General features: G+C 39.6%; 1 protein-coding gene across 5 annotated transcripts in view; it reads right to left on the bottom strand.

Moving 5' to 3' along the window:
• Nucleotides 1-20,436, bottom strand: part of DLG2 (discs large MAGUK scaffold protein 2) — a 725,256-nt gene that overhangs the window by 57,554 nt on the left and 647,266 nt on the right. For all 5 annotated transcript variants that reach the window (XM_090265790.1, XM_090265791.1, XM_090265792.1 and 2 more), the window contains 2 exons: nt 16,588-16,764; nt 7,538-7,613 (listed from right to left, as the gene is read on the bottom strand). In XM_090265790.1, coding sequence (XP_090121916.1) covers nt 7,538-7,613; nt 16,588-16,764 — 253 coding nt within the window. The remainder of the gene's footprint in view (nt 1-7,537; nt 7,614-16,587; nt 16,765-20,436) is intronic.

Raw genomic sequence — 20,436 nt, 5'->3', positions numbered from 1 at the left:
ATTGCTTCAATCAGTCCTTGGCATGTAGTGCGTCCTCAACAAATGTCTCTTAAATGGAAGCCCAAACAACTGAAAACAGTAGAGAGGACAGCACAATGAGCAATTTACTGTACTCCTGCCAACATTAATTAAATAAAAGATTTAGCTTGATTAAGCAATGAAACATTGGATGTCAATAGTATTTTTTTAATTTTACAATTTTTGTATTTTTCTCTCCTGATGATGATGAGGTTGACCAAACATTCAAGTGTCAACCTATATAAAACAAAAGTCTCTTGAAAAGAGAATTAAGCTAGAGAAGGTAGAAAAGCTTTTAAAACTAAATCACATCGTAAAAATGGATGTGTGTGTGTGTAGCAGACAGATTTTATTAGTCATAAATCATACTGAATTTGGTATATAAGGCTGCAGTTCAATTTGGTAGTTTCAATAGCAGTACTTTTTGGACTTAGGAGTGAGATGACTACCAAGAGTGAGTATGCATAGAAATATATAAGGAACATGATTTATTCTCCATTCCATTCTACAAACAAGCAGTTTCTTCGGTAACTTGACAAATAAATACCTTATGGGGAATGAGTGAAATAATTATATTTAGTCATTCAAAAACATTCATTGAGTTCAGCTGGCTTTCAAGGTTCAGATGGGGACACTTCTTACATATATTAGAGAAGGAAACTCAATTATAGGTCCCTTTGAGAACTATGAGTAGCGACACCACTAGCACATCTTTATCAGAGAATTCTCAGTGTGCTGTTCACATGGTTCTCAGTGGACAGGGAACTCAAGGTTTGGACAGATGTGATTATCACATTGCAAAGAAAATGTAATGAGTTAGCATCTGTGCCTGGGCTGGGCTAGCGATACCCCAGAATTCCCTAGATAAGCTCTATTTAAAACCACACTGCATGCAATATGGGGAAAGAGTCAGAGAGAAAGACTACAGCCAGGAAGACCAGTGAGGACACTGTCAGAGGGCCTGGAGCAGGGACGTAATAATAAAATGGAGGAGGAACTTTTCTGAGTTTATGAACTGTGAGGGGAAATGTCATCTTCCTGATGCCCATGGAGTGGAGCAGTATGGCTTTCCTTTCACCCCTCCTCCCTGAATCTCTAGATCACCTCTGGCCATTTGAGCTCTTCATTGGGCTTTGGCCATCCAAAGACTAGCTCTATTAAGGGGATTTCTTTTCAGGGCAGTAATGACTTTCCCTGGAAATTTCAAATGTCACTTTGGAGCTGTTATAAAAGCAATTCCTATAACTCATCCATGGTGAAGCAAACATAATTCTTATCTTGCTAACAAAACACTGACTGTCAAATCACTTTTTTGATACATGATACAATGGCAGATTCTGCTACCAGCTCTCTGTGTATCCCAGAGAGATGATTTTCTGTGTTTTTTTCATCTGTAAATGACATAGTAGGAGTCAATGGCCACAGGGAAATTTCTAAGACTATGAAGTAGAACTAAGATTTCTCATGCCAGCTCCAGTTTGATTCAGGGAGCCTTCTATGACCCTATAACCATGCGTCATCTCTGCCCATGCCCTCTGTTGCAGCCAGCATTCCCTCTTAAAGGGACCTCAGGCTTTGGAAAAGGAAACAAAATATTAGAAACCATTTCAGTCAAATGTCCAAGAATAACAGTCCTCTCTGGTTTCTTTAGCAACAGTTTCCCATTTTCCTATCTCTTTGCTGCTGTTTATAGCTCAGATTTTTAGACTCTCACACCCACAATACTACAATAGCTTTCTCAAACATCTCCCACTGTTAGTCTCTATCTTCTCCTATCTGTCCTTCCCACAGTTGCTCCTTCAGGGCAGTGATCATGGCTTACTTGTCTTGGTCCACATTGCCTAGCAAGCTGCCTAGTATTGGCATTTAGTAAAGGTTTATTAGATAACGGAATGAACACATTTGCCAAGACTGGTCCTCTCATTGTCCTGGTAGGCCACAGTAGAGAAAAGTGTGTAGCCATGCTCACTGCAGAAATGGTCTCAGTCAGAAAAATACATCATCGAGGAAACCAGCTTCCTCCTTTTAGGCATACATTTAGGTTTATGCCTAAGTTAGTTTTTTGACAAAGCCAACCTCAATTCAATTTACTTCTTCATTTTTCTTCAAAAGCACAAGTGCGACATGGGTTTAAAAAGGACAGGAGCACGCTGTGGTGAACAGATTCTGGGTTTTGGAATCAGCATGGGCTCAGACTTCTTCATCTCTCTAAGCCTGTTTCTTTAACTCTCTAAAGAGGGAATAAATAATTTCCCTTTGAATTTTGTTGTAGTGATTAAGAGATGTATGTAAACTGTCTCGGTTTTTACGACGAATACTCCAACTACTTAGAGTAACATCTATCACCTTTGTTTTGTACCAGCCTGTGGATAAATAGGTTAGTTATTTATTTACAGCCTACCTGACATTACAAAAGAATTTATAATACAAAGGGGACACATACATTTTGCAAATTGCTGAGATTTAGTAGGGATATTGATAGCTCTCTCATACTCTCTCCAACATATATTTCCCTTCCTTAAATTATAAAGATTAAAAAAAATAAAACAAAATTTAGCACAAGTCACTAAATACTGATTTTTTCAATGGAGAACAGCTAGATTCTGAAGATTATGCAATTTCCTAAATGTCTTAATAGGTATTACCAGAATGACTGATGAGAAGTTAGAAGAGCAAAGAAGGAAATTAAGGAGGTGATTAAGTTTTCATCACAGCCTAGTTTGAATGGAGATTCATTAGGAATTTAGCAGTGAGATCGGGGGAACTGAAACTGAGATGGTTCTCAAGGCGACCCGTCCAAACAGATGACCACTCTGACTTTAGGGGTCTGGGAAGGCTGAAATTATCTGGGTTACTGACACAATTCTCCACTTGTCTTTGCATATGTAGACACACACATTGTGAAGGCACATGGTATGGAGAGAAATTCCAGACATTTCAGTTGTAGTAAATGGGCACTTTTAAATGGAAAGCCTCAGATTTCCTCATGGATATTCTAAAAATTCAATAAGTTTCAAAGCTTATAGCCAGACTTTCCATGCAAGCTTCCTGACCTTCCAGACATTTTTAACAAGCACATTTGTTAAAACTCCCACCACACTATCCATACCATCCATCTGGTGTCCCTGATCTGCTCGGCCTTCCTCCAGCACACCTGCAGTTTCTACCTTCATGTCCATGCTGTTCTTGTGCATGGCAAGTTCTTACATTTCAAGACCTTGAAGCCTTCATGACACCTTCTCTTTGAAGCCTTATTTCCTACCCAAGAAAAAATTAGTAACTCTTCCTCTTCTACTCTCTAACAGAAAAAGGTACAGTGTGAAGAAATGGATATGTTCTGCTGTCAAAATGATCTGAATTAATACCTGACTCTTGTATTGACTAGCTGTGTGATCTGAGGTAAATTAATCTTCCTGAGGCTCTGTCTCCTGATATTGAAAGTGAAGATTGTTAATTCTCCAAATTTACTGGGCTCATTAGTGATATTGTATTCATTAATTGACTTCCTATATTTTTCTTTGTGAGCTCCCTGAGATGAGAGACTTTGCCTTTCTACTTATTTTCCTGCTCCATACAGCACCTAGCACAGTGCCTGGTATTTTTCACCATTTAATATTTTTAAAAAATCAATGGATAGTTCAGGAAAAGTAACTCAAGCACTGATAGATCAATTAAAGTCTCAGTTCTATGAAGTGCTCTCTGGCCATCCCATACCCATTAATTTGAATTCTCATAGCTCTTGTCATAGCCTGCTTTACACATACTAATTGATTCTAAGCTGCTCCAGAATAGTAACATGTCTTTCACTGTGAACTTGGGTAATATTTTACAATGCTTTGTGAATGCCAGCAAATGATAATATTATTTAAAATACCATCCCTTTCTCATTCCAAAGAGTTTTCCTCTTCAGTTTATCTTAAATTTACTTCATGGTACTAGAGGCTGAAACCTCTATAACAATGTCTTATTTTTATAGTCCTTGACCTTGGCTCAAGTTGAGTGGCACCTCCTGGCCCCAACTCTCTGCATAGTTTGTCTCTGTTCTTCAGTGTTCTTTTTCCTAACTGGCTTTTGCTTTCTACTTTTGGACAAAAGTGTCTTCTCACTGATATATTGTTCTCATGGGGATCTGGAAAACTTTGGTTCATTATTTCTGCATTATTGACTCATGGACAATTACAGCTGATGGGCATCTTAAAATTCATTGAATCCATGCACATCAAGTAGAGAAAAATTCCCAGCATTGTGTTATGTATGTCACTTTTTTTCTCCTGCCGAGGTCATATATGGCCTCAGAATAATTTTCAACACACTATTTCAGGTAGAAACTATCAACCCACCAATCTATGTAGGAGATGAAACTTGTCTGACATATGCAATGTAGTTTTAAGCTGTTATTTTGATAATGAGGCTCAAGGAGCAGTGATGAGTTAGTCAGGAACTGAAACCAGAATCCAAACTTAATCCACCTGACTTTCAGTCCAGGGTTTCCCTTTCCACATAATCACTGCTTTTCTCCCAACAGTCATTCAAGCCCTAGGATTTATATTGTATGCACTGGTTCATACTTAATAGGATTTAAAAATATGACGATCAAAAAGGCATCTGGGCTCTCATTGATGTTATAACTTCTTGAGGAGAAGGACCTATGTTACACTTTGAACCTTTCACAAGTCCAGCTCTGTGTTTTGCACGCGACAGATATTCAACAAAAATTCTTTGATATATATTCAACTATATATATGAAAAAAATAGGAAATCTATCCATAAGTTTTTACCAAGAATTACTGAAAACTTCTATCCCCTTGTTTATAAGCAGTATTAATTTAAAATGATTTCATGCATGACGACATATACTTTCACTTAAAAAAGTCATGTATTTATTTTTAGAGCGAGGAGAAGTTGGGGGGAGAAAGAGAAACATTGATGTGAGAGAGAAACATCGATTGGTTGCCTCTTCTAAGAGGCATGTGCCCTTATTGGGAATTGAACCTGTGACCTTTTGCTTTGCAGGATGACACCCAACCAGTTGAACCACACTGGTCAAGGCTACCTTCACTTTTTTTTTTTTTCTTTAGAGTAGTATCATATGTTTAAATAAATTCCCATCTGAATGTTTTAGGGGAAAGTAAGTTATGTTAATGAATGGGCTGCCCCAATGAACTTTCTATTAATACTTAAAAATACAAAAGGCAGTGTTTGTTTTGGGGCTCAAAAGTCCTGAGAAATAATAGATTTTCTTCTTATTTTTCATAGTGATATGTATTGACCATAACCCGTGTTTCTTTTTGACACTGACAAACAAGAATTGTTAGAACGGAAAAGTAAAGGAAAGGAGACGAACAAAAAAAGAATAGAAAGAGAGAAGAGGACAAAGTTATTATATAATAAAGCAACTAAAGATACCAGTATTTTCATTTAAAGTAAATTTAAAAAGTTGTAAAACCCCCAGCTAACATCATACTTGATGGTGAAAGACTAAAAGCTTTCCCCCTTTAGGTCAGGTATGAGACAAGGATGACTGCTCTTGCCACTTCTATCCAACATTGTACTGGACGTTCTAGCCCAGGCAATCAGGCATGACAAAAAAATAAGTTATCTAGATTGGAAAGAAAAAAGTTAAAACTCTCTTTTTACATATGACATGATCATATATACAAAAAAGTCCTGAGGAACTAATAAATGTGTTCAGCAAGGCAGCAGGATATAAGATTGATATACAAAATAATTGTATTTCTATATACTTGCAAAGAACAATCCCAAAACAACATTAAGAAGACAATTCACATGCAGAAGAATGAAACTGAAACCTTAGGTCATATCATATATAAAAACGAACTTAAAATGGATCAAATAACTAAATTATAAAATGCTTAGAAGAAAATATTGACATAAATCTTCACGACCTTGGATTAGGCAATGATTTCTTAGATATGATATCTAAGACACTGTTTTAGTAACAAAAAAAAGAAAAAAAGAGAATAGATAAACTGGACTTCATCAAAATTATTAACTTTTGTGCACTAAAAGACACTATCAAGAGAGTAGAAAGACAACTCATAGAATGGTAGAAAATACCTGGAAAATATATATTTGATAAGAGATTAATATTAAGAATATGTAAGGGACCTCTACAGCTCAATAACAACAAAATAACCCAATTTAAAAATGGACAAATGATCTTAATAGACATTTCTCTAAGGAAGATATACAAATGACCAATCAGCACATGAAAAGATGTTCAACACCAAAAGCTATTGAGAAATGCAGATCAAAACCATCATGAGATACCAATTTAGACCAAACAGGTTGGCTATAAGCAGAAAGACATATAATAACAAGTGTTGGTGAAGATGTAGAGAAATTGGATTCTCATACACTGATGATAGGAGTGTAAAATGGTATGACTACCTTGGAAAACAGTCTGGCAGTTCTTCAAATGTTAAACAGAGCACTATTATGACCCAGGAGTTCCACTCCTAGGTATATCCCAAATGGAAATAAGTGTATGTCCACACAAAAAACTATACACAAATGTACACAGCAGCATTATTCACAATGGCCAAAAAGTGGAAACAACCCAAATATCCATCAGTTGATGAATAGATAAATTAGATGAGATAATATCCACAGTGGAATATTATTTGGCAATGAAAAAAAAAGTGCTTACACATACTACAACATAAATGTACTTTGGGAACATATGTAAAGTGAAATAAGTCATAAAAGACCACATAGTGTATAATTCCATCTATATGAAATATCCAGAACATGCAAATCTACAGAGACAAAGCAGACTAGTAGTTGCCTAGGGCTGGGTGGGGATCAGGGTGGGGTTGGAGGAAATGGAAAATGACAACTACAGGATCTCTTAATGGGATTGCAGAATGTTCTAAAATTGTGGTGGTGGTTGCAGAACTCTCAATATACTGAAAAACCTTTGGATGACAGACTTAAATTGGTGAATTGTATGGTAGCAAATTATATCTCATTAAAGCTGTTATTAAAAAAGATACATGTGCATACGAGTAAATATTTTAATTTTGGTCACTAAATTTCATTTGTTAATTCTCTTCTATGTCTGTCACAACAATCCATGTATTCACTTAGATGATCCATATGTATGTTTCCACAACCATTGTCTTAGCTTTAGAATGTGTAACAGACTAGACATATTTCATGATGAGTCAGTATCTTTTATGAAATCTATCCTTTTAGAACATTAAATTTAAGAGAAAAGAAATTTAAAAATGAAAACACCTAAATCATATTTTTTCTTCTTCACTGTAGTCATTATATCGCTTTTATCAATACATGATAGCAGCTTTACCCCCAGGATTTAATATATTTACCAAAATCCACTTCATCAGAAATTACATTATTACTTTTGGCAATACATTTATAACAGTGCTCTTACTGTCTGATAGCTTCATAATTTGTTTGCCACTGAAAACCTAGATGTTATAGTTAAAACCATAGCAACTGAGAGAACTTAATGTTTTGATTATTTTGTACGTACCCCTTTTGAATCAATCACTCCAGGTTTTGCATTAAACTTCACTGTCTTCAATCGGGCACGTTCCTTTCTCTCCACCCTAAAGAAAATTGAAAATAAAGACTCTATCACATGAGCAGTCATTTACGATTAAGTTCCTCATTAAATGAAAAACACCTCTTCTTCTTATCATACAGCTCAAATAAAATGTGTTCTAAAATATTTCTCTTCCTTTGTTCAGTAGAAAAAGTCTTGGTATAATGTCTTTAAGCTGCTTGCACACCCCTTGGAATTTCTGTGTTAAATGTACCGAGAGTAAAAGTATTTGGAATAAAAGAGGAGAGAAACCAGTATCTGTCATTTAAATGCCTGAATAAATCAATTAAATTTTATTTCAAGACATCACAGCCCCTAGAGATAAACACTTAAAGTGGAGATTAAGTAAACTTCTCCCCTCTTCTCTGACCATCTCACTCTTCTCTCTTTTTCTTTTTGTTTCCATTTTCTACCCTACCCTTTAAAAACACTGGAGAATGTACTACCGTCACCACAAAGCCAAACATGTTACAGATAATAGCGAAGTTTTTCTTTTCCCCAATGTCCTTCTTCTGCAGATTTCATCATTTTACCTGCTATGTTGTTTATTTATCACTACTGAACGCTTACCCTGCACCAAGCAGGGAGCTGGGGAACAAAGAAAAAGCATTTGAAAAGCATGAGTGTAATAAATATAAAGACTGAAATGCTGCACAGTAAGACCGTTGATAGCAATATGGGAACATGGATCTCATGGAAAGATGAAGAGAAGTGGAAAGCACTGAGGTGGGCTTCTTGGAGGAGGTGTCAATTTATGTGAGACTTGAAGGATGAGGAAGAGCTTGTCAGTAGGAAAAGTTCATGTAGAATTTCCCAAACAGAAGAACCAACATGCACCATGACCTGAGGCTATAAGCAAGCTTAAGATTGTAGGAAGAGTCTGATACTTGATATATACAGCATGGGGATGTGAGGCTGGTGGTGAGCCTCCTTGTAAAGGGTATCCATCCACACTAAGGAGTTGAATTTTATTCTTGGGGAACCCTCATGAATTATTAGAGGACATAACACAGGAAAGTAATAGAATAGATTAGCATATTTATTTATTTATTTAATTTTTATCCTCATCTGAGGATATGCTTATTGATTCTAGAAATACGGGGAAGGGAAGGCAAGAGAAAAGGAAATGTCAATGTGAAAGAGAAACATTTATTGTTGCCTCTCATACACACCCCTACTGGGACCAAACCCGCAAACCAGGCTTGTGCCCTGACCCGGAATTTAACCTGTGACCTTTTTGTTTATGGGACAGTGTTCAACCACCTGAGCCACACTGGCCAGGGTTACATTAGCATTTTCAGTAAATGACACCCGTGAAGGAGAAAGACAGACCGGAGGAGAGAAGGAACAGCTGGAAGCAGGAGGCCTATTTAAAAGATACTGCCATGATCTAGGCAAGAAATGATAATGAAGTGGCGGAGAGAGAAGGGCTTGAGAAATACTAGTAAAATAAAATTTCTAGGACTCGTGCCTTGTTTGAAGGCTGGCACTGAAAAAGAAAAAAAGACAGAAATTTAAATATCTCCCTGATTTTTTTTTGAGCCTCTCCAGGGAGACACGGTCATTTCTTCTGTGCCACAATAGCATTTAGTTGTATCTCTCTACATATTGTCTGGGTTCCTTGCATTTGTTTATTTCGCATTGCACATGCAAGGCTCCATGATCCTTGAGGGCAAGCCCACAGACTGCTCTGCAGTGTGTTGTAACAGGTCCTCGATAAATAACCGTTGAACAAAGATAATGTTCATTGCATTGTTTAACGTGACATTTTGCTTTAATATGGCTAGCTCTTATCTCAAAAACAGGGAAAGAAAAGGTAGAGAGAAAAAACCTAAATCTACCGAACCTTAATGATTTCTGAAATCTAAGCTATTCATAGATTAATAATTAACTGTGAGCTCTCTTGTGCTTCCAGCTGAAACACAGTGAGAATCTGGGTTTCTATAGTTACAGAAATGGAGTTTCTGAATATATTTATTTCAATGTGAAAGTAGAATATTTCAGTGGAAACAGCTGAACAAAATTTTTCAAATCTAACCTCAGATATTAAGCAATATGTTCCACTGGGAGTTTTTACTTGCACCCAACATACAACAGTTGGGAGGAGAGTGAGGAAGTCTTCGGATAAGGTGCCAACTGGAAAGGTGCTCACTGAGAAAATGCCTTTGCTGAGTTCCTTCAGCTTTTCTCAGTTTTAATCCAAGAACAAATGTTAATTCATATTCATTTCTTGGGGCTTTTTTTCTAAGACTGCTGTACAGTCCTGACTTTATCCTGGCTTCTTTGCATCAACCAGTCTAATTATGGAAATGACTAGTTGAATAGATGTTGCCAAAATGACTGTAGCATGCAGAGAATACATGGTTGTTTGATCATGCTATGCAGATTCTGCATAAACCCACAGAAATCACGTGAGCCCCAAACCTGCATAATATTAGGCTTAACTCAGTATTCTATTCTAAGAATTGTTTGGCCACAATATTCTAAATCCTCCCCCCCACTCCCCGGTTCTTAAGTCCATTTTTTTCAGATTTCTTAAGAAGTGTCCATATTAGGTCATTTTTAATGGTTTGTCCCTTAATTCTTAAAAAGGTTGTGAAGAATGTTGTCAGATGGATAAAGAGACAGGCAGACATATAAACACATGCACACAAACCCCATGTTTGATATGGTGTACTATTAATTTTGAAACAGGCAATAGAATAAGTAAACATCAATTTTTAAAGCCTTACTATATAGATGGCATGGTATGGGTCTCTAATGAAGGAAATTGGAAAGTTTTGCTTTCTACTTGGGTTGAAAGTTTCATTAACAATAATAATAATGATGATATATATTAATAAAAACATTCCTTCAGATTTTCACCATCTCATTGGCTCCCCATAATAACGAGGTGATGTAGGTATTATCAACCCTATTTTATTGTCTGGGAAAGCTGAGACTTGAAGCTTCCCCAATTAGAAAGTGGTAAAAATAGGGCCTGAACACATGTCTGCTAACAGCCGACTTCAGTGCCTGTCCATATCCACTCAGTTTCAGAAACAGCCTTCACGGACATTCCATGCCTCCCTTATCCCATCAGAACTCTCAAAAAATGTGATATTTGGAATGGGTTGTACATAGTATTTAATTGATTTCTGTCTTGAGCAGTCTTTTTGCATTCACTGAAACCCCTCTATAGTCTTGCTTTCCTAACACTGAGGGCCACATATATTGCTTATTGGAGTTCTCTGCAAACCTCCCTCCTTGGTAGCAGTAGCTACAGCTTGTCTTTTCTTCCTCACCTGCTTTGGTCCCATCCTCTCTCCTAGGACTTCTTGGGATAGCTTTCTGCTGAAATGAGAGTTAGGGCTGGGAAGTAGTACCCTAAATAATGCTATGCTCTTTTGAGCACCAAAAGCTCAAAGTCTGAAGAAAGGAGAATATTCATCATTTGAAAATGCACAAAAGTATTAGAACCTATTCTAAAAAATAAAAATAAAAATAAAGCTATTCTAAGCCCTTTACCTATAATATCTATAATCTATACAATGACCCAGGGCTTAAGATAAAGCTGGGACTATACTAGGTACTTAATAATCTTTGTTGAATAAATGAATGAATAAATGAACTCTCAAGAAACTTACTAGTTCTTGACCTGAGTGTGAAAACTGAGGCTCAGAGACTTTAAGACTGGTTGCCCAAACAACCAGTATTTCTGATAAAAAGTTGTCCAGCATTTCACAACTTTTTCACTTGGCAAATTTAGCACCACCTTCTCTAATTATTTTGCTAAGTAAGACTCCTTTGGCAGAAATAGGTGATAATAGGGTCCATAAATCTTTAGCTAAGGGAAAGGTAGACTGAATAGTGATGAGAAGGACTGCTGTACTCCTCTCACACTTGAGAGAGGCAAGCAATTAATTAGATTGTTTAGGCAGAAATAATCCTCTCCGCCCTAGTTTGGTCACTGACCAAAATACTGAAAACATAAACTGGATGGCAAAATTTGAGCAATCAGTTCTGACACCTAGCATCTCCAGAGAGTACCAAATGGTCATGCTTTAATGAGTTTAACTGTCTCCCTCTAACCTCTCAGCCAATTGCCATCTGGCATTTTTAGGTTCTGGCCAACCACACAATGAAGTCAGGCTTGGAGCTCTGGATGGTGGGAACATCATTTGGCACTGGGCGATCGTTTGCCTGTGCTCCAAAAAGCTTTGTTGCAGGGAGAATTGAAATGCCATCCATGTTACTGGCCACAGGATTGCTGCGAAGGCTAGGTGAGTAAACCCTTATGCAATGCTAGCTGCAACCTGTCATCTGAGAGCCCAGGGCACCAGTCACTGTGGGGCAATGTATAGATACTCGGATTAGGAGACTGTGGAACAAAGCTCAGCTTGGCCACTCACAAACTATACAGTCTCAGAAAACAGAGATTCTATGCTAAGAGTCTAGGTTTTAAAATTACATAAGCCTGGGTTTGAATTTTGCCTCTACCACTTACTAGCTCTGTGACTTAGGGCAGGTCAATCAACCTGTTAGGACCTCAGGTTCCATGTTGTTAAAATTAGAATATTAACAGAGATAAAAAAATTATGGCAGCCCTGGTCAGGTAGTTTAGTTGGCTAGTGTTGCTCTCATATGCCAAGGTTGTAGGTTTGACCCCCAGTCAGGGCACATATAAGAATCAACTAGTGAATGCATAAATAAGTGGAACAACAAACTGATATTTCTCTTTCTCTCTCTCAAATCTCTATCTATATATAAAATTATGGTGAATGTTAAATGAGATAATACAAGAAAATTTTTTAGCACAGTGTCTGAAACATAGTAAGAATTCCTTAGTTGGCAAGGGCTCCCGGTATACTCTTGGTGTAGGGGGAAGCCATCTGGTTTTACTACTAGGGAGACCTGGGTTCAGCCAGTGGCTGGCTCTGACCCTCTGTTTCCTTATGAGACATTTGTGAAGATTAAGTGAAATCATTATTTGAAAGCACTTGGCTCAATGCACAGTCTGTGCTATCATCAGATGGAATCCATCCCTCTGTCTGCTGCCCTTTCACTTGCTTTGATACCTGCTATGGACTGAATGGTCGTGCCCCCCCCCCCCATCTCCTGCCAATTCATCTGTTGACCCCCAAAGTGATGGCATTTGAGGGTGGAGCTTTTGGGAAATAATTAGGTCAGGAGGGTGGAGACATTGTAAGTGGGATTAGTGCCCTTATAAGAAGAGACATGAGAAAAGACAATCTCTCAGCCATGTAAAGATATAGTGAGAAGGCCTTTTGCCAACCTGGAAAAGGGCCCACAGCTAGAATCCAATAAGTCAGCACCTTGAATCTGGACTCCCAGTTTCCAGAACTGGAAGAAATAAATGTCTATTGTTTAAGCCACCCAGTCCATGGTTTTTGTTATGGCAGCCTGAGCAGAGTGGGACAGCACCTCTATTTATGATACAGCCCTCATCGCTCTCGTCACGGCGTAGCTGTGCTGTAGCTATGTGTTGGTCTGGAAAGTGCTGCTCTAGATGTTGACGCTATGACAGTCCTTGGCACACAGATGTTGCTCAAGCAATGCTTGCTGAATTAAAATTTTGTCAGTCTCACTTTTGGAACCTTGGGAGGTAGGGTTGCATATGAATCAAGAGCATCAATTCTGTAGCCTGAATTCAAATCCCAGCTCGGTCACTTACTAGCTGGGCAATTTCAGGCAAGTTAACCAACCTTCTGATTTATAAAATGAAATAATGATATCATTTCCTTTATAGGGTTGTGCTGAAGTTTAAATAAGTTAATTGCTTAGAACAGCATCCAGCACATTCTAGGAGTGCTTTGGTATTTAAAATTTATTCGCCACCTTCAAAAATGTAGGGGAAGGCAATAATTTTCATATTGGTTTTATTGGGATGGTTAAATGGAATCATAATAATGTTTTATAAAGGGAAATATCACACACTGATATTATCCATTATGAGGTTTTTCCAGATCAGCTCTATTACCTGAACTATATTCATAAAAGGGGCTAGAGAGGAAGCAAGGATTGAAAAGAATAACCCCAATCTAATAGTAAATCATACTTGTGCCTGCTGCCCTTTATTCTGAGCTATAGTTTTAAGATGCTGGATGTAGTATAAAATGAGGTTGCCTCATTTAAAAGCAAAGCATTAAAGAGCAGGCTCAGAACAGGCTTATGACAGATTTTAAATTGCATTAAAATAGGTGCAACTCTGTGGGATATGATTTTAAGTGATTTTTATTTCTTTTTTATTCTTTTCTAAATTTTCTACTTTTCTGCAATGAAATGTGTTATTTTTATAAACATATAAAACAACAATAGTAACGTGTTTGGAAAGAATTGAAATCCCAAGGAGAAAATTTTAGAGAAATAACACATACACACATGTGCTCACACATGAAGGAGGGAACTACAGGACCCTCATGAGATACAACACAAATAAAAATCAATATTAGGTGCACTGGACAAACTTCTTTTCCAGGCCAGCTGTAGTATGGTTGTTAAACTGGTTTCACCCAAAAAAGAAAGACAGCCAGGTGGAAGATCAGGTGGGAAATCACCTGAAGAGGAACAGCACTGAGAATGCTGCTTGGAGAGATAAGGACGTTTAATCCGACAGATGAAGGGCTATTGATGAGGCTGGTTAGTTACAGACCTGCAGGTTGGGAAAGAGGCAGAAACTCATACAGTTTAGCTCTCATCTGAAGCTTGAATCACTTTTGCAATTTGTGTAACACTGGGTTGTCTATTATCAGAATTACCAGTAGGAACTTAAAAAATTTGTAATTCAGATTTCCAGGATTCACTCCAGATGGACTATTTAGTGTGTTTGTATGTGTGTGTGTGGGGGGGGGGGGCAGGGTGGAAGAGGGTCAGGAAGGCAGGGGCTGAGCATATCTAAGCTTTTATAATGTTCCCCTGGTGTGAAAATCATTATTCTAGTTTACTGTCTTCCCAGGAAATCCATACCATCTCTAGGCAGACGAGAAAAAAACTAAAGGAGTTCATCATCACCAAACCATTATTATATGAAATGTTAAAGGGACTTATTTAAGAAAAAGAAGATCAAAACTATGAACAATAAAATGGCAATAAATAATGTCTACCCACAACTGAACCTAAAAAACAAAGGAGACAAGAAGAACAGAGACAGAATCATGGATATAAGAGCATTTTGATGGTTGCCAGATGGAAGGGGTTTTAGGGAACGGGTGAAGAGGTGAGGGGATTAAGAAGTACAAATAGGTAGTTACAGAATAGCCTTGTGGATGTTAAGAACAGTATGGGAAAAGGGGTAGCCAGAGAACTTATGCACATGACCCATGGACATGAACAATGGTGTGGGGATTGCCTGAGGGAGTGGGGGGTGCTGGGTGGAGGAGGGCATAGGGGGAGAAAATCAGGACAACTGTAATAGCATATCAATAAAATATAAATTAAAAAATGAGCTGAAATCTATTTGCACATAGCTTTCCTTCCTCTACCCATTTAATCCTTGGGGCATTTTTCTACAGAGCAGCCCCTCAGACAGCTTCAATTAGTTAAATCAAAGCAAATAAAAATGCATGCTGCTTTGACTTTTTTTTTTGAAGTAAATGGAAATGGAGAAACACAGAATATAAACTAGGGCTGAGAGAAACTGCTCTGAATACAAAATCTTTCAGAAAACATTACAAGCCATGCTACAAACTCAGAATGTTCTCTCAAAGCGATGTGAGGCGATAATCTAGGAGCCCAGAAGGGTAGAGAGACCCCGGGAACTGTCGCTGGAAGATGCGTAGGCATGGCCATGGGGGTGGGGAGATTCCCTGCAGTTTCAGCTGCTTCTCTGCCCCTCACTGACTCCCCCCAAAAGTGAAGGAGCAGCTGTGGAACTGCCCCCTACATTTCTCCCCAGGCTGTGTGGCCACAGGATGAGAAGATGGGAGATGGGTATTCCTTGAGGTGCAAATGCCCCTCGGAGTTATTCTTTGGTATAATTTACATCTTCCCACGGAGGCTGTCCTAGCTCAGTCACTGGATCACTTTGTGTGTGGCAGCACTTACACACTCAGCTCCCCTGAGGATTTTTGACAAAGGTAGTTGGGGTGTCTGGGTGTGCAAAGAACCCTTTGAGAAACCTGCAGCTCAAGAAGAGTTGCTGTGAAGGAGCAGTGCGCCTGACTTTGGTTTTACACAGTCTCTCTTTCCTAGGGTGCAGATGATTTGTTTCTCAGACAATATCTGTGGAAAGAAAAGTTCCTCTCTGGTGGGGATGAGTACAAGCTACTGGGACAGATGAAGGGATTGGCGGTTCTGAGGTATATTCATGCCTTTCAAAAGCAGAGGTGAACAGATACTTAGAAAAGAGAGAGCATGGTACTCTTGACTTAGGAAACACACAGAGCTGTGTGTCTGAGTGGAAGTGGAAAGTTGTAGGGGAGGGTGGGGAACAGGAGTGATGAAAAGAGTGAAAAGCAGTTTAAAACCAGTCTCTGTTCCTCACCAGGTGTTTGACAGTTTATGTCCTGAGCATGTGAATTTGGAATGGAGGTCTTTAGTTTATTTCCTTCAATACACAGCCATTGCCTTAGTGTAGTAAACAATCTACTTTATTTTACTTTTTCCTGGCCTTTCTGTGGAATTATCTGTTACATTTTGAACCTTTGGACTAAGCCCTCTGAGTCCGTAAACCAGCATACAAGCTGGTAAACTTAATCTTGGAAATGTGAGTGCTGGTGCAAGTTATAGGGAGGCGGTGTGAGCAGATCCCTTTCTTCCTTTATGCCTCACCACAGTCACCAGTTTTGGTAAAACTCCAGTACAAAGGGAGTGAGAATATTAATTCACATCTCCTATCACCACTAGCACTTCTCCTGCAGACTGACTAGCCCACTCAGATAGAGATTTTGTGAGTGGCCTGCCTCACCTTCACCTTGCCTTATCTCCGCTCCCTGGAGAGCTGAAAAGCAAAAGCTCTGAAATGGAAAAGGCATCCTTACCTGCGTTTGCTGGGAATGACCCCCATCTCCTCACTGTCTCCCTCCAGGGTGACTCTCCGGGCTTGCCACCACTCATCGTCAGAGGCGTTGATAACGTGGAGGATATCCCCATATTTAAAGCTGAGTCCTTGACTTGGCAGCCCGCTGTCCTTGCTCTTGTCGTAGTCGAACATGGCTCTGGAGGAAATAACAGGGGAAGACATTGTGAGGAATCTCACAGACCTGGGATTTGTCGTTTGGATGATTCAGTCTTGCCCTGAGAACCCATCATCCATTTTCTAGGACTAAGTCCCCAGTTGCAGTCCACATGCCTATTACTTCGGTCGCACATTGAGGTTAGTTCTTGCTTCTCCTTGGCGGCTGCGAGCAGAGCCTATAGACACCTGAAATCGGGGTACTTTCTTTGGAGACCATCATCTGGGGCAAGGTGACGATAGGAGGTGGTTAACACAGTTTAGTATCTCATGAAGATTCCCCCAGTTTCCACGACAAATTTTTAAAAATCACTAACAAGAAGGAAATAATGAAGAGAAACATGGGCATCTTTCTGAATAAGACATTTGTGTTACGAACAAATCCTCTCAGTCTGAAGAACTCTTTCCTTTATAATAGGGAAGAATGGTAACTACTTAAAGATCCACTCACAGGGGACTGTGATCTTTCCACTCAGTTGGAATATTGGACCATCACTGAAATTGAATGGTTGCAGAGGCTAATATAATAACACAAGTAAATGCTGAAAAAGCAATAATGCAAATATGTACACCTATGTTTGTGTGTGTGTGTCTACATAGGCAAAATTACTGTTGAACAAGACAAATCTTTTTGCTTCCACAGAATGCTGAGCCTACCTCATGAAAGCAGTCATCACTCCGAGTTGTAATTCTTGCTCTATGTATCATGCTTTTCCCACCGAAAAGCATCTACTCAGCCTAGCAAAGCCCAACACATGTATGACTTCGGTGGGGTGAAGGAGTTGGAAGCAGAAGTAAAATGATGACCGAGACCTTAGTAACCAGCTGTTGCCTTCAGATGCTGACAATCTGTCTCAAGTACTCTAGCGTCCCCTCCTCCCAGGTCCCCCACTCTCTCACCCCAGCACCACACCCCAGCGAACAATTTCTCTGGAGAAGCAGGCTTTGCTATCTCCCTGTTTATTCCCTTTTGATTCCATTCTAAGAATTTCCCTAGAGTGTAACCACTCTGCAACAAAAAAATAGCTAGATCTGGGAAACAGATTTTCTAATATCACTGAGGACCAAGTGTGGTTCTTTTCCTTTCTTCTTTTTTTATCCTCATGAAAGAAATGTCATTATCTGCCATCATGGGAACCAAAAAGAGCTCTGAAATAATGCAGGAGAAGCTGAATTACTCCAACACAACCCCCTTTTCCATTAACTCTGTCCCCACGTGAGGACTCTGGGGGTAGTTTCTAGGTCCCAGACCTGAGAATGATTCATTTCCACCTTGACATTTGCATGTTCTCTACCAAATGTTTCAGCAAAGCCCCTGCCAGGAATAAAAGGGTCAGGAGAGGGCAGAGGCCCGCTCCAGACACTGTCACTTCTCTGGTGGGCTGATGTGACATAAATTAACATTCCCGAGCCACAGGTTTTTTAATGCAAAATTAGTCCAATAACTATTCACACCAAGCTGTTGTGAGCATAACGAAATAACACATACAAAGCACCCCGCCCCTGGTAGATGCAGTGCAGAAGAGTGCAATATAGGGGTTAAGAATACAGACTGAGGGCCCTGGCCAGTTGGCTAAGTTGGTTGGAGAATAGTCCCGTACACCAAAAGGTTGCAGGTTCAAGTTCTGGTTGGGGCAGACACAGGAGGCAAATGATCAATGTCTCTGTCACATTGGTGTTTCTCACTCCCTCTCCTTTCTTGTCTCTCTAAAATCAATAAAAACATATCCTCAGGTGAGAATTGAAAAAAAAAAAAAAGAATATAGACTGAGGGTCCACAATGTCAGGGCCATACTCTGGTCCTATGACTTCCTCCTAGTCATATAGCTGGATATCCAGGCAAGTTACTTAGCCTCTCTGAGGGCTCAGTTCTCTCTCATATGTAACATAGTGATGGTAACAGTTGCATGGACGAAATTTTACATAAGGCAATGCACAGAAAGCATGCACAAAAGTGACAGACACATAGTGACAATCAGTCCTATGAACTGTTGTTATCATTATAATGCTACTCTGTGTAAAAGTAGCTAACATAGCAATCCTGAGGCTGTTATCTTCAAAGAGGCCTGCTTGCAAGGGTGGCCCTTGGCTAACATCTGGGAACTTAGCTTTCGGGGAGTTTCTCACCGTTTTTTATTCAGAATGGCTCCCTGTAACTAGACTATATAAACAATAACATTATGCCGAACACTTGCTTTTTTTTCTGGGAGTCTGGAGGTGTGCCAGGCACAGGGCCCTGCGTGACCAGCCCCCACTGTAAACTCCAGACCCTGAGTCTCTCGTGAGCTTCCCTGGTGGACAATATTTCACACCCGTTGTCCCAATTTGTTGCAGGAAGACCTGGGCATGTCCTGTGAGACTATACTGGGAGAGGACTGTTGGAAGCTTGCGCGCAGTTCCCTCTGGGCTTTGACCCACACTCCGTTCCTGTGCTGATTTTGCTGTGAATCCTTTTGCTGTAATAAATAAGTCATGAGTATGACAAGGCTGAGGTCTATGAGTGTCTTGGTGGACTCCCGACTCTCATTCTACAGATTGTAAAGCACACTCACATACACTACCTCATTTGTGACTCAATCCAATCCTGCAAAGAAGGTTTGATGAACATAGTGCTACCCCTTTCTAGAGATGAGGGATCTATCCAGCGAGGCTCAATGATTAACCCCAGGATACATGGCTTAGCAGCAGAACCAGGGCTGGAGCTTGGTCTTCCTGATCCCGAGTCCCAGCTCAATGCTTTTTACCTTGTCTCCTTCTCAATCTGGGAGGTGGTGGAGGTGGTCACAAGGTGGCAGAGGTGATAACTGTGATGGCAACCACTATGAATGCCCATGTCAGGGGGCCTGACACTTTGTATCTATTGTCTCACATCACAGCAATGAGGAAGAGACTCAGGAAGTGAAGGGGTGTGTCCAGGCCACACATACACATGATAGAAACTGGATCTACAGTAAGTCTGCTTAACTTCAAAATCCACGTTCTTGGCCATTTCATGATCAGGTTCAATTCCCAGCCTGTCGCCCTCTGCCCAGCCCCAACATTTAGCAGCACTAGGAACCTGTAACCTTCCCTTCACGGTTTACCGCCTCTTCCCCTCCAAAGCCTTGAAGTTTCCTTATCATTCAATTCTTGTCCCAGTGTTTCTTATCCTAAATATCCTTGAAGCTCTGGGTTGGCTCCCAGCTCCTTCTGAATGTAAAGTGTAGGGAGTAGAGGTAGAAAAGCCACCAGGAAAGCTGGCAAGTTTGGTAGCTAAGAAGCAGGCTCTCGCGTAAGACTGCCTGGGTTTGCCAATTTTTTAACTGTGTGAACTTGAACAAGTTACTTAACCTCTCTGGACTTCAGTGTTATCAATGGTAAAACTGGCATAGTAATAACAACAGCTGAAGTTTAAATGAAATAATATATGTAAACTATTGCAATACCAACTTTGCCTTAGTGTATGCTCAAAAAAATGTTACCTACTATTACTATTATAATTGTTATTTAAAAAAAAATGTATTAGTCTTTGAATCAGGGGATCCAAGTGCCACTCAGTTTAGCTGTCCTGTGTATTCTATACAGACATGCAAAACACCGCTGTATCCTCAGGACCCAGGGCAGCACTGGGCACTAAGTGGATCCTCAAGACAGGTCTGTGGCAATGTTTCAGGTG

Source organism: Furipterus horrens, unplaced genomic scaffold (genome assembly GCF_987537825.1).
Source record: "Furipterus horrens unplaced genomic scaffold, mFurHor1.1.pri manual_scaffold_2, whole genome shotgun sequence".
In the NCBI taxonomy this organism is placed as follows: Eukaryota; Metazoa; Chordata; class Mammalia; order Chiroptera; family Furipteridae; genus Furipterus; species Furipterus horrens.
This window is presented reverse-complemented; position numbering and strand designations above follow the sequence as displayed.